The following is a 14,542-nucleotide window of genomic DNA, read 5'->3' as shown; positions in this document are numbered from 1 at the left end:
ACAGGGGGGGTGCATGCAGACCCCTGGACCCCTGGACCCCTGGACCCCTGGGCCAACGTGAGCGCCAAGAGGAACACTGTTTTCATCAACATCAACTGGTCCAGGGGCTCAGCTCCTTCAGACTGGGCAGCATGGGAGGACCTGCTAGCAGCCATGAGGGTGGTGGCGGTGTGTCACGTCAGCGTGCTGAGTCAGCTGGGCTGCACGTGTGACAGAGAGCCTCACATGAAGGCTACAGACGTGAAGAGAGTGCAGAGCTCCTGTGGCACTGAGACCATGTGTTGCCATGACTACTCTCGAAATAGGAGAGGATGGAGGAAAAACTCCGAAAACGACTTTCAGTCACTACACTCCCAACGGATGCATTCACTTGTGTCACGTGACGTGGGCAGTCGTGTGGAGACGGTGATCAGGCCCCGCCCTGCCTCATCACCTGTTTCCTTCAGGTGAAACGTTCACGGTTTGACTTTTACTTCTCACTCAATCATTTCACCAGTTCTTAATGGAGAGACTCTGACTCACACATGACAGCAGGAATGAAACCAGTGAATCACGACACCCAGTGGACCTGAGCATTCTTTACACGAGGCTCAGTGTAGGACCAGCAGAGTCCAACCTTCCTGTTTCCTATCCGCTGTCACGCAGAAACCACATCTTCATGCTGATTCACAAATATGAAAGTTAGAATTACCGAGCACTAGCAGGGCTTGTTTGGCAGCCTCTCGGACTTCGTCCTTGTCTGTCTGACACAGATACACCAGCTGGTCGATGCTCTCTTTGGCCTGGAAAGGACAACAAGATGTATGAAACACACGATAGTGGAGCGGGGTTTCAGTCACCGGTGTTCAGGGTCATCACACATGCAGACGCCACTTCTTCAGTCTCACAAGAGCTGGCGGTACCTTGAGACAAGCCAAGGCCTTGCATCCACAGACTCGGGCGTCCGTGTCCTCGTCCTCCAGCAGCTCCAGGCAGCAAACCAAAGCCTGATGAGCAGAGGGTCACAACATTTATTGCCTCTGATGCAGAAGGTCGAGTCCTCTGGCTGGTGAGCTGGTCAGAACTGGTGCAAGCTAACCACTAGAGCAGGGGTTCTCAAGCTGTGGGACGCACCCCCCAGGGGCCCTGGTGACATGACAGGGCGACCCCTCTGTGTGTGATTTTTTTTTTTTCTTGGGAAGCCAAAAATGTAGCAGGCGTTTTGACATCCACTTGGTGACCAACCAGGAAAACCAAGTCCAGAGTCCAGAGAATGAGGAGCGACCCTGTTGTTGTGGCCCCCTTCCTGCTGTCTTGGTTGAGGCTGATGGAGTTGAACCTGGAGCAAGATTACTTACAGATTACTGACAGGACAATAAAAGGTAAACTTGACCCATTCTGTGATAACTTTGTTGGGGTGGGGGTTCTGTAAATTTCTCCTCTTACAAAGGGGGGGGGGGGGGGCGTGGCAGAAAAAGTGTGAGAACCACTGGTCTAGAGAAACCTGTCACTGGCTGACCTGCAGAGCTTTGTCTTGTCAGAGACGTGAGCTACCTGGACACATTGGCTGCTCTCAGGCTAAAGGTCAGTCCCCTCGCTAGCTCAAACGTCAGCGTCATCAGTGAAATGATGTCAGTCAACACAATTCACAGCACGTTTCCATCCATGTGCCTCATGCACGCCTGTCGCTCTCCACAAACACCAACTGTTAAAACGCAGGTAAAACGAAAGTTGATTCATGAATTTTGGAGAAAATAATTGCTTCTTCTCTAGAGCGATGCAGCAGACGGGTTCTGATTCTTGCTACGCCGAATGAGCCAGACTCCCCGCCCGTCTGCGGAGGGACGGTGAGCACTGGTGCACGGGGGGATCTCGGCCATTTAATGAGCACAATCACAGTTCTGACCTCCAGGTGTCAGACCCGATCACAGCTGGATCTCATTAGCATGCATACTTTAGCATTTGATATTTGATGTCCTTGAACCACTGCTGTAAATCAGGTGTCAACGTGAACCGCAGAATACTCTGTGATACTCCGTGCTAGACTGTACGCCTTCCTGTGGGTGTCTGCTGGTTTGATCTTCAGCTCATGTGATTGGCTGCTGCAGCGTCAAGTCAACTCTGGACTTATTCTGGACTGCAAAAATTCTCAGCTGCCATTCAAGAGAATGAGAAGAGCCGTGATGCTCCCCTGGTCTCTGGTCCAGCCTGAACACAAGGCTGCTCACTTGCCTGCTCTCTGGGTCTGGGCTGGGCAGCCAGGCTTCTCAGCACCGAGCTGGCAGACGCTACCACTTTGCCTCTGGGGTCTTTGAGTAGTTTAGCCACAGCTTGAAGTCCTTCTCTTCTCAGGCTGGACTCGGGCGGCCGCCGCAGAGTCTGGACAATCACATCCTGGTCACAGGACACCAGATTCTGCACCAGCCAAACTGTTGAGAAGCGGTAATGGAGGGTTATTCATTTCATTTTGTCGTTTATGTGTGTGTGTGTGTCTATGTGTGTGTGTGTGTGTGTGTGTGTGTGCGTGTCTGTGTGTGTGTGTGTGTGTGTGTGTGTGTGTGTGTGTGTGTGTGTGTGTGTGTGCGCTACCTTCTTCTGCCAGCTCACTGATGTGTGTTTCCATGTCACTGATGATGTTGGCCTCGAAGTAACTCCACAGCTGGAACAGCGTCACCGTCACTTTGTCCCTGCTGCCTCGTCGTGGCAACCGCTGATCCAGCACTCGCTCAGCTAGACACAAAAACACTGGGAAAATGCGCACGCACACATGCACACACACACACACACACAAACACACACGCACACACCCACAGAGCTGGTAATGCACCACACAGTTGCAGCTGTACACAAACACGAGCATCCGTCACGCAGACACGCTTGTACCTGTGTCTGCCGTGTTGCTGCTCCTCTCATGCAGCACACGAGAGTAGAGTGAGGACAGGTTGGCCAGGAAGCTCTCGGCAGAGACGCTGTACACACTGCCCTGCCCCACACACTGTTGCCATAACGATACAGCGCCCGTGCACAGGCCCAGCTGTGGAATCACTGTGACAGCCAGAAGAAGTGGAACACAGGATGATTGTTTCTGAATGTACGTGATCGAGGTGAATCATCTATATGGCGCCGCAGAAAAACACGTCAAATGCTCAAGCAAGTGAAAGTGAAATCATTTCCAAACTTGACCTTGATCGGGTCGTCCAACGACCTCATAGGCCAAATATGATGATGGAATACAGTGTCTGTACTTGTTAAATAATATAATACTAAGACACTTTACCAATGCTTTCTTGAATTGATGTGTGTTGCTGTATTTCCTGTAGTATTTCTGAAGTATTTCAACGACTGTCTTCCTTTGTCCTTTCATGTACTTTGATACCCATCTACCTGTCCAGGGACCACAGGTAGAAATGAGCATCTCGGCTAACTCGGGCTTATTTACAGAGTATATTTATTAGGACGGTCACTTTAACACATTCATTAGATTAATTAATTACACCGCAAGTTAATGCGTTATAAGAATTTACGCAAGATTAGTTATAGCCCACTTGAGTGGCAAGTCAGTGGGACTTTTACCCAGACGCCAGCATTTTAAACTTGGCCCACTGAAGGCCCCCTACTGGAAGCGGCTCCTCACTCAACACATGCGTCGCAAGTCAAAGCGCCTGTTTGAGACTCCGCCTTCAGACGCCCAGACTCAGGTTTTATTCAATCACCAATAAGAATGTGGATTACAAATCTTCTCTTCTAAGTGTATTCATTTGATTAGTCATGAACTAAAAATGCAATTAATTTGATTATTAATAAATAACAAATCCTGTAATTAATTAGATTAATTATTTTAATCGCCTGACAGCACTAATTTATACTGATGTTCATTGATATGCATTGTCCAATATATATTATATATATAAAACAAATCCGTATATATGTATACACACACACACACACACACACACACACACATATACAGTATACACACACACACAGACACACATATATACAGTATACACACACACACACACATATATACAGTATATTCACACAAACACATATATAGAGTATACACACACACACACATAAATATAGTATACTCACACACACACATATATACAGTATATTCACACACACACACACATATATACAGTATATATACACACACACACATATATACAGTATATATACACACACACACATATATACAGTATATTCACACACATATATACAGTATACACACACATATATACAGTATATTCACACACACACATATATACAGTATATATATACACACACACATATATACAGTATATTCACACACACACATATATACAGTATATTCACACACACACACACATATATACAGTACATATACACACACACACACACACACATATATACAGTATATATACACACACACACACACACACACATATATACAGTATATTCACACACACACACACACATATATACAGTATACTCACACACACACACACACACACATATATACAGTATATATACACACACACACACATATATACAGTATATTCACACACACACACACATATATACAGTATATATACACACACACACACATATACAGTATATTCACACACATATATACAGTATATTCACACACATATATACAGTATACACACACACACATATATACAGTATATTCACACACATATATACAGTACACACACACACATATACAGTATATTCACACACATATATACAGTATACACACACACATATATACAGTATATTCACACACACACATATATACAGTATATATACACACACACACACATATATACAGTATATTCACACACACACATATATACAGTACATATACACACACACACACATATACAGTATATATACACGCACACACATATATACAGTATATTCACACACACACACACACACATATATACAGTATACACACACACACACATATACACAGTATATTCACACACATATATACAGTATACACACACACACATATATACAGTATATATACACACACACATATACACAGTATATTCACACATATATATACAGTATATATACACACACACACACACATATATACAGTATATTCACACACACATATATACAGTATATATACACAAACACACACACACACATATATACAGTATATTCACACACATATATACAGTATATATACACACACACACACACATATATACAGTATATTCACACACACACACACATATATACAGTATATATACACACACACACACACATATATACAGTATATTCACACACATATATACAGTATATTCACACACATATATACAGTACACACACACATATATACAGTATATTCACACACATATATACAGTATACACACACACATATATACATTATATTCACACACACACATATATACAGCATATATACACACACACACACATATATACAGTATATTCACACACACACATATATACAGTATATTCACCCACACACATATATACAGTATATATACACAAACACACACATATATACAGTATATTCACACACACATATATACAGTATATATACACACACACATATATACAGTATATTCACACACACACACATATATACAGTATATTCACACACATATATACAGTATATATACACACACACATACATACAGTATATTCACACACATATATACAGTATATATACACACACATATATACAGTATATTCACACACACACATATATATAGTATATATACACACACACATATACAGTATATTCACACACATATATACAGTATACACACACACACACATATATACAGTATATTCACACACACACACATATATACAGTATATATACACACACACACATATACAGTATATTCACACACATATATACAGTATATATACACACACACATATATACAGTATATTCACACACACACACACATATATACAGTATATATACACACACACACACATATATACAGTACATATACACACACACACATATATACAGTATATATTCACGCACACACATATATACAGTATATTCACACACACACACATATATACAGTATACACACACACACACATATATACAGTATATTCACACACATATATACAGTATATTCACACACATATATACAGTATATATACACACACACACATATATATGTAAATAATTGGCTGTGTAGTGTGTAGTATTGACAGCAGGAGCAGCATTGTGAAGAAGAGTCGTACCTTCATCAGGGCGTTTGATGCGCCGAGGGTCTTCCTTGGCGACGCGGCGGATGATCTGGAGGACTTGCGCTTCTCTCAGCAGCCGATCGAGGGCGTACATCTCTCCACACCTCAGAGGACCAAACATCCCCAGGTGCTGGAGACATGAAGGGGACCATCAGTGCACATTCATCTCCGACTCAAGGCGACAATTTGCTCACTAATCAGGAACATCTCTATAAACACCAGGCATCAGCACAACTATGACTGCTGTAACTACAGTACAACTACTGAGTACTACAGTTGTATCTCCAGAACAAATATGCAGAGCGGCTTCTCTTCACTGAGTGGTGCTGCTAGCTGAGATGGAACCAACTGGTGCTGGAATGGAACCACTTGTTGACATACAACCTCCACCACGAATTGATTACTTTGACCTGTGATTTCCTACAAATGTAGTGGGGGCAATGATTAGCTTCCTTCTTCGTCATGCTGTCTATCATTGATCTTAATAAAGGATGTTGCCATACAACATAACCCTATGGTCAACTGAAGCACTGCCACCTCATTGTGGAAGACACAACCCAGCCTGGTTCAGCCCTCAGAACTCTGACAACTGTAATTACGTGTAATTGTTGTCTCTCACCAGCAGCTGTGCACTGCAGTTCTTCAGATGGACCACCAGGGAGCAGTCTAGAGTAGAGCAGCCTGTGGTGAGGGGTGAGGCGGCTGAGGTGGGGGAGGAGGAACTGTCCTGGCCTCTGTCCAGCAGAGACCTGCACAAAGGGGAGACCTTGATTAAGAGGGTAACATTCGAAGCATTTCTCAGCAGAGGCTACCACCTCTGGCTGACCTCTGGCTGACCTCTGTGACCCCAGAGGAAGAATGTTCAGTAGAAACTGATGTTAGTGAAAATGCTCCACAACTGTGTGAACTGTCTACAGTGACAGAGGGAATACTGAGAGACAGGTTCTGGCTAACAGCTTGTGACATGAAAGAAACAAAGTAGTCAAACTGCACAGTGGAAGTTCCACCTTCACTCACTAGATGGCAGCAAAATGCTAAATTAAAAGATAAAACATCACACATCAGACTACCTGAAGGTTACTTTCATCGACTTTGTATCTGAGTTTGTAGGTCGGTGACTGTTATTTGTTTAAAGTGATGGAAGCGGCTGGACAGGGTGACTGAGACTGATGTCGTACATCCTGGTTATGTAACACCCATGACATCCATGTTAAAGATAGCGTTTACGTTTGAGCTTGTATAAAGAGACATGTCTTTCACTGTGCAACACAGGTCATGATGATGTGTTGACAGTTTAGTTTTTGTGTTTCAGTGGAGTGAGCAGCAAGAAGGTTGTGGGTGGAGCCCCGGCTGCAGCACGGGGTCTTTCTGGGTGAGTCTCCATGTTCTCCCTGTTCCTGCTGGGTTCTCTCTGGTACTCCAGCTTCCTCCACAGTCCAAAGACATCAAGAGGGACCAGGTTAATCCAGACTCTAAATTGACCGTAGGCGTGGCTGGGAGAGCCAATGGTTGTCTGTCTCTATGTGTTGGCCCTGCCATGGACTGGTGACCTGTCCAGGGGGAAGGCTGCTGGGATAGGCTCCACCCCCACCACCCTCAACAGGAGAAGAGGGGGAAGATGGAGGGAGGGAGGGATGATGGAGGGATGATGGAGGGATGATGGAGGGAGGGAGGGATGATGGAGGGATGATGGAGGGATGATGGATGGATGATGGATGATATTCCAAGCTTTTTATTTGTTAGTTCACTAGTGTAATATAGGAAGTGTTGTATTCTTGTGTTGTTTAGTGTTGTGGTAAATGGACTCAATTTTATAGAGCGCTTTTCTACCTTAGCAGCACTCAAAGCGCTTTACAGTGTCGTCTCATTCACCCGTTCACACAAACACTCACTCACTGATGGTGGAGCTGCCGTGCAAGGCGCCAACCTGCTCATCAGGAGCAATTATGGGTTCAGTATCTTGCTCAAGGACACTTGGACATGGTCACCGGGGTCGGGGATCGAACCAGCGACCCTCTGGTTTGCGAGACGGACACTCTACCCCTGAGCCATGCCGCCCGTAACCGGTACTATGTTGTAACTGTTCCAGTGTTGTGTTATTAGTGTTGTGGTACTATGTTGTAACTGTTCCAGTGTTGTGTTGTTAGTGTTGTGGTACTACTGTATGTTGTAACTGTTCCAGTGTTGTGTTGTTAGTGTTGTGGTACTACTGTATGTTGTAACTGTTCCAGTGTTGTGTTGTTAGTGTTGTTGTACTACTGTATGTTGTAACTGTTACAGTGTTGTGTTGTTAGTGTTGAGGTACTACTGTATGTTGTAACTGTTACAGTGTTGTGTTACTGTTGTGGTACTATGTTGTAACTGTTCCAGTGTTGTGTTGTTAGTGTTGTTGTACTACTGTATGTTGTAACTGTTACAGTGTTGTGTTGTTAGTGTTGTGGTACTACTGTATGTTGTAACTGTTCCAGTGTTGTGTTGTTAGTGTTGTTGTACTACTGTATGTTGTAACTGTTACAGTGTTGTGTTGTTAGTGTTGTGGTACTACTGTATGTTGTAACTGTTACAGTGTTGTGTTACTGTTGTGGTACTATGTTGTAACTGTTCCAGTGTTGTGTTGTTAGTGTTGTTGTACTACTGTATGTTGTAACTGTTACAGTGTTGTGTTGTTAGTGTTGTGGTACTACTGTGTGTTGTAACTGTTACAGTGTTGTGTTACTGTTGTGGTACTATGTTGTAACTGTTCCAGTGTTGTGTTGTTAGTGTTGTTGTACTACTGTATGTTGTAACTGTTACAGTGTTGTGTTACTGTTGTGGTACTATGTTGTAACTGTTCCAGTGTTGTGTTGTTAGTGTTGTTGTACTACTGTATGTTGTAACTGTTACAGTGTTGTGTTACTGTTGTGGTGTGGTGTTGACCCACTAACAAGTTGTTCCCAGTCCTATCCTGGTGATCATAAAGTGGTGAGTGGGCGGTCCAGGCTGAGACCCTGGTCACGTGTCCTTCAGCTTCACCCTGAACCCATCACCAGTTTCTAGGCTCTGTTTTAAAATAAATCTAGAACAAAGGAGATGGGAAACGCTTTTGTTCCACAAAAACCCTACAGGTAGTATTGTGTAATTGTTGTCTCGCACCAGTAGCTGTGCACTGCAGTTCTCGTCTTATTATTGGCACAATACTTTCACATTTTTTCCAGGCTTTCTGTCAACAACATTACATAAGGACACCAAACACAGAATGTCAGAGGACGCTTGTGCTTCAGCAGTGGAAGAACCAGACTTCTATTTTTTCGGGGGGGGGGGGGGGGGGGGGACTACTTCAGGAAGTCCTGCAGGGTTTGCTAGTGTTGCTAGAGAACCAGTCCACCAACTGTGAAGCTGTTGAATTAACAACCAAACGGTGAGCTAAACAAGGCTAAATGGGAGGTAAATCACCCCATTTGGCAACACAGGGGTCGAGTATTTGAAAAAAGACATAAATGAGCAGATACTGCAATGAATAATTAATACTTGTCACGATCCCTGTCTTTTATTTTGTAGTCATGTCCTGTCTTCCTGACCTCCGTCCTGTGATTACCTCATGTGTGTCACCTGGTTGATTGCACCACCTGCACCCCGTTTACCTCCTTGTGTTTAACCTTGGTGTTTTCCCTGTTAGGTTGATGGGCCGTGGTTAGTTTTGATGTCTTGTGCTTGTTCTGTTCACGGTCTGGTCTCAAGTTCACCAGTCACCAGTCACCAGTCAAGTCTCCGGCCTCACGTCACGTCAAGTCTCCGGCCTCACGTCACGTCAAGTCTCCGGCCTCACGTCACGTTACGTCTCCAGCCTCACGTCACGTCTCCAGCCTCACGTCAAGTCTCCGGCCTCACGTCACGTCAAGTCTCCGGCCTCACGTCACGTCAAGTCTCCGGCCTCACGTCACGTTACGTCTCCAGCCTCACATCACGTCTCCAGCCTCACGTCAAGTCTCCGGCCTCACGTCACGTCAAGTCTCCAGCCTCACGTCACGTCACGTCTTCGGCCTCACGTCACGTCACGTCTCCGGCCTCACGTCACGTCAAGTCTCCGGCCTCACATCACGTCAAGTCTCCAGCCTCACGTCACGTCACGTCTCCGGCCTCACGTCACGTCAAGTCTCCAGCCTCACGTCACGTCACGTCTCCGGCCTCACGTCACGTCACGTCTCCAGCCTCACGTCACGTCACGTCTCCGGCCTCACGTCACGTCAAGTCTCCAGCCTCACGTCACGTCACGTCTCCAGCCTCACGTCACGTCACGTCTCCGGCCTCACGTCACGTCACGTCTCCGGCCTCACGTCACGTCACGTCTCCAGCCTCAGCTTAACAATAAACCTCTTTTGTGCACCACCCTTCAACACTGTCTGCATTTGGGTCTCCCTCATCTTCCACCACAAACCCTAACAATACTACAAAGAACTGTGAGGAATTTTATTGCAGTATTTCTACATTCATCAGCAGGAGTCCCATCCTCTCCACCCTTGCTGATTCTCTTGGATGGGACACTGGACCTCAACCACGGGTGAAAGCTGTTGTTGTGTTTCAGTGGTCAGCACTGACCTGCCAGTCCGGCTCTTCCTCACCACCCCCTCCTCCTCCTCTTCCTCCCAGTCAGACGCGTTGAGGAAATCAAAGCTGCCCAGAGCCGTTTCCACCGTCAGGCTGAACACGCTAGGAGATGGACTGTGCCTTCCACCCTACACACACACACACACACACACACACACATCATCAGGTCACACACGTCACCGCCCTCCCCACCACCTGCTTGTTTCCACTCCTGAACTCATACTTTTACTTCCATCACACAGTCTTTGACTTGTGGAAAAACACAAGTGTCAAAGGTCAGCTGATATCAAGGTGAGAGGAGGGCGCCAGCGGCTCTCCACCCGTGTGCTACATGTCTCCATTAACCCTACGATGTCTCTATAGAAGGCAAAAATGAGTGACATCATCCTTCATCTCGTTTGGATTTTTGGCCGTTGACAATCTTGGCAGGCGCGCGACGCCTTATGTTTTGTCACTTTGTCTAAAAAATACTCCTGTATCTTCTTGTGTCATATATTTGGCAGATATCAAGAGATCAGTGATCAATGAAGGCATTAAAACACACTTCATGGAGGCCGCGTGCACGACTGAAGGCTTCCGAGTCCGACCAGACAGGAAGTGAAGCCTACTCGGCCTGGTGGATCTGTCGGAGGGTCACAATCGGCCATCAGCTCTGGCTTCCTGTCAGTGCACTGGCTCAACTGAGACGGTAAGAAGTTCCAGAGAGGATCTTCCTTGTGCTCCTTCCTCACCTTTAGAGTCACTTGCAGCAGCTTCAGCTCTTGTTCCAGCAGCTGTAACTCGGGGAACTGTCCTCTGTAGTCGTCCAGAGAGGACACAACAGCTGCCAGGGCGTCCTCCAGCCCGCTGTCCTCCAGTCTGCCACCTCTGTCTGATGAGTCCTCCTCCACCGACACCCGGCGGGCCACATATGTCACATCCCCGTTGTCTGACAGTGCGTTACACTGCTGGTGTGAGTGTGGGTTCACGGGTGAGAGTGTGTTGGTGTCCGCTCTTTCAGTCTTGGGGCTGAAGGAGGTGAGGACACTGCTGATGGGCTCCTGCTGCTCTGTGATTGACTGTTGATCTGTGACATCATCAGTCCGAATGACCCCTGACCTTGCCTCTGACATATCCACCTCTGGGTCACCAGAACTGGATGGGTCCAGGCTTTTGTTGGCCATCTCCATCTGGATGTCACTGATGGAGATCCCCGATGCCACAGACGTCTCCTCCCCCGATTGTCTGGCTGACCTGTCAATCAACACCACGCCATCAGCACTGCTTTCACTGATGTGGCTAAGTGAGCGCGAGTAGCGGCGGGAGGTGCTGCTGTTGGTCATCCCCCCGGTTACTGTTGCTGAGGGAGACTGCTTGCCTGAATCCTCCTCCTCACCCTCAGGTTTCACCGTGGCTGGGCCCTTCTCCACTCCCCTGTCGATTCATTCATTCATTCATCATCAGGATCAAAGGCACACATCACGACACACAAAAACAGGAACCATTCAGAAACATGTTAAAATGGTGCTTTCTCACATCTGGTTTGACTGCTTTGTGGCCAGAAAGTTTCTCGTCTGCAGGCCGTCGAGACGTTCTACGATTAAAGGAGGCGTGGCTTCTACAGGGAGGGTTCTCGCTCCGACAGTCTTATAAATAAATACAGATGTACCACATCTCAAACGTCCAGGTCCAAGTTCAAGAGTGTCAGTGTTTCCCTGGTTCCTCTGGCTCACGCCCAGTAGGACGGGTGACGAGGCCTGGAGTCTGTGTGTGATTTTACAGACTAAAACTACAGGATGATGAAGGTGACGCGGACAGTTCTCTAATGTTCTAACGAGCTCTCTGACCAGCAGAGGAAGTCACAGGGAAGAAGCTCTGATGAGGTTATTGATCTGTTTTGTATCAATATATCGATTTTCAAAAGTGTTGGTGGAACAATAATAACTCACTACAAACAAATTCACCACTTCATCATCCGTATCTCCAACATGCTGGGAGTTCACCTGCCGCTGCTGGCGCCCTCCTGGCGCCTGCCAGTATCAGGCACCTGATGTGTGTAGGCGAGATCTAGAGAGGAGAGCCCAGACTCTCAGTCTGGATTTGATGTCTGAGATGTTCCAGCTGAGAGGTGGCAGGAGGAGTCGTCAAGGGTGAGACGTCTCCAGGCCCTCCTCTGACCCTGACGGCCTTCGGAGGAGGAGGGGAGGATGAGAGGAGGAGGAGAGGAGGGAGGAGGAGAGGAGGGAGGAGGAGAGGATGAGAGGATGAAAGGAGGAGAGGATGAGAAGAGGAGAGGATGAGAGGATGAGAGGAGGAGGAGGAGAGGAGGGGAGGATGAGAGGAGGAGGAGGAGAGGAGAGGTCTGCATGTTTATAAGGACAGTGGAACAGAAGGTGTGGGTCCAGTCGCAGGAGTTCCGGGAGCAGAAGGTGATCAGGTCATTTCCATCATTTCCATCATGATCCATCACAGAAGTTAAAAAGCCCTGACAGAAGTATTCACCTGTGATTTGAAGCCGCGTGGAGGACAAACTCAGACCATGTCCACACACAAAGTCATCGCGTGCTTGTGGAACCCCCGCCCCCTCTGCTCTGATCACATGATGTTTGTTTAAAATGTTTGGTGTGACAGCCGACTGGCCCAAATCAAAAATGGGAATTGTCTCCCCTGAAGCAAGTCCACCCAGCTTGAGGAGGGACAGCCACCTGAGTCCACCCACCTTGACTAGCAGACCAGATGACGTCCTACCTGCTGTTGTCTGCCTGGTGTCTCGGAGATGATGGACAGGAGCTCTTGTCCGGCTGCTGGGAGGAATATCCTGCTGCTGCCAGCTGCAGTTCCGGCGTCATCTTCACTGTCACCTGCACACACAGTCTGGATCAGTCTGGGGCGGAACAGTGTCTCTGCTCAGGTTCTACCTCTCTTCAGATGATGATTGTTCATCATAATAATAATAAAACCACTCACAAGGGCAGAGAACTACTTGAAGTTCTAAAAATAAATAAATAATGTTTGAGAGCAGCAACAGTTTACAACCACGAGTCAATGAACTCAAATCCTCAATAAAAACATCTTCAATGTCAGTAAAATCAGTAGTTTTAACCCCCTTGCAGATGCAAGTGTTGGCCTTCACTTCCCTTCTGGCTAGACGCCGTATTCTGCTGTCATGGAAGTCTCCTAAACCTCCGTCCACGTCGCTGTGGCTCAGAGATGTCATGTCCTTCATTAAATTGGAAAAAATAAACTTAACAGTAAAAGGGTCCTGTAGCAAGTTTTTCCGAAAATGGAACCCTTTCATAAAATACTTCAATTCCCTACAAACCCTGCCTACTGATTAGCTGATTGACCCTCTCCCCCCTCTCTCTTTCTCTTTCCTACTTTCTCCTTCTGTCCCTAGTTCCCCCCCCCCTTTATTTTAGTATTGGCGTGGTTGGGGGTGGGTTGGGAATGTTTGTATTTTTGTATAAACATGTAAACTGGAAATGAAAGATCATTGTGGCCTAATAATGTGAAATGCATATTGTATTGTCAATGTTTGTCATTTCCAAATAAATAAACATGTATATAAAAAAAAAATCAGTAGTTTTGCATTGTAATGGCTGGAGTGGTGATCTGAGCCCCAGCACCCTCACACAACACGAGCCAAGGACTTGAAACTCTGCCTGGTTGAAAGAGGAGAAAAGAAAGTCGGAGCTGGCAGAGGTCCAACGTAAAGATGTGAGTGGGGGGGGCTGCTCCCCCCGGCTGAACCTGAATCCAA

General features: G+C 46.2%; 1 protein-coding gene across 7 annotated transcripts in view; it reads right to left on the bottom strand.

The window, feature by feature from the left end:
- The window catches only part of ripor1 (RHO family interacting cell polarization regulator 1), a 76,980-nt gene that overhangs the window by 2,349 nt on the left and 60,089 nt on the right, over positions 1-14,542 (bottom strand). For all 7 annotated transcript variants that reach the window (XM_086208001.1, XM_086208005.1, XM_086208006.1 and 4 more), the window contains 10 exons: positions 13,531-13,643; positions 11,535-12,216; positions 10,795-10,931; positions 6,839-6,968; positions 6,214-6,349; positions 2,863-3,024; positions 2,569-2,724; positions 2,212-2,408; positions 903-986; positions 692-782 (listed from right to left, as the gene is read on the bottom strand). In XM_086208001.1, coding sequence (XP_086064127.1) covers positions 692-782; positions 903-986; positions 2,212-2,408; positions 2,569-2,724; positions 2,863-3,024; positions 6,214-6,349; positions 6,839-6,968; positions 10,795-10,931; positions 11,535-12,216; positions 13,531-13,643 — 1,888 coding nt within the window. The remainder of the gene's footprint in view (positions 1-691; positions 783-902; positions 987-2,211; positions 2,409-2,568; positions 2,725-2,862; positions 3,025-6,213; positions 6,350-6,838; positions 6,969-10,794; positions 10,932-11,534; positions 12,217-13,530; positions 13,644-14,542) is intronic.

Source organism: Aulostomus chinensis, chromosome 7 (assembly GCF_037954235.1).
Source record: "Aulostomus chinensis isolate RoL2024-O1b breed Wild chromosome 7, RoL_Achi_v1.0, whole genome shotgun sequence".
NCBI classification, from domain to species: Eukaryota; Metazoa; Chordata; class Actinopteri; order Syngnathiformes; family Aulostomidae; genus Aulostomus; species Aulostomus chinensis.
Note: the sequence above shows the minus strand (reverse complement) of the source record. Positions and strands in the feature narration are given on the sequence as shown.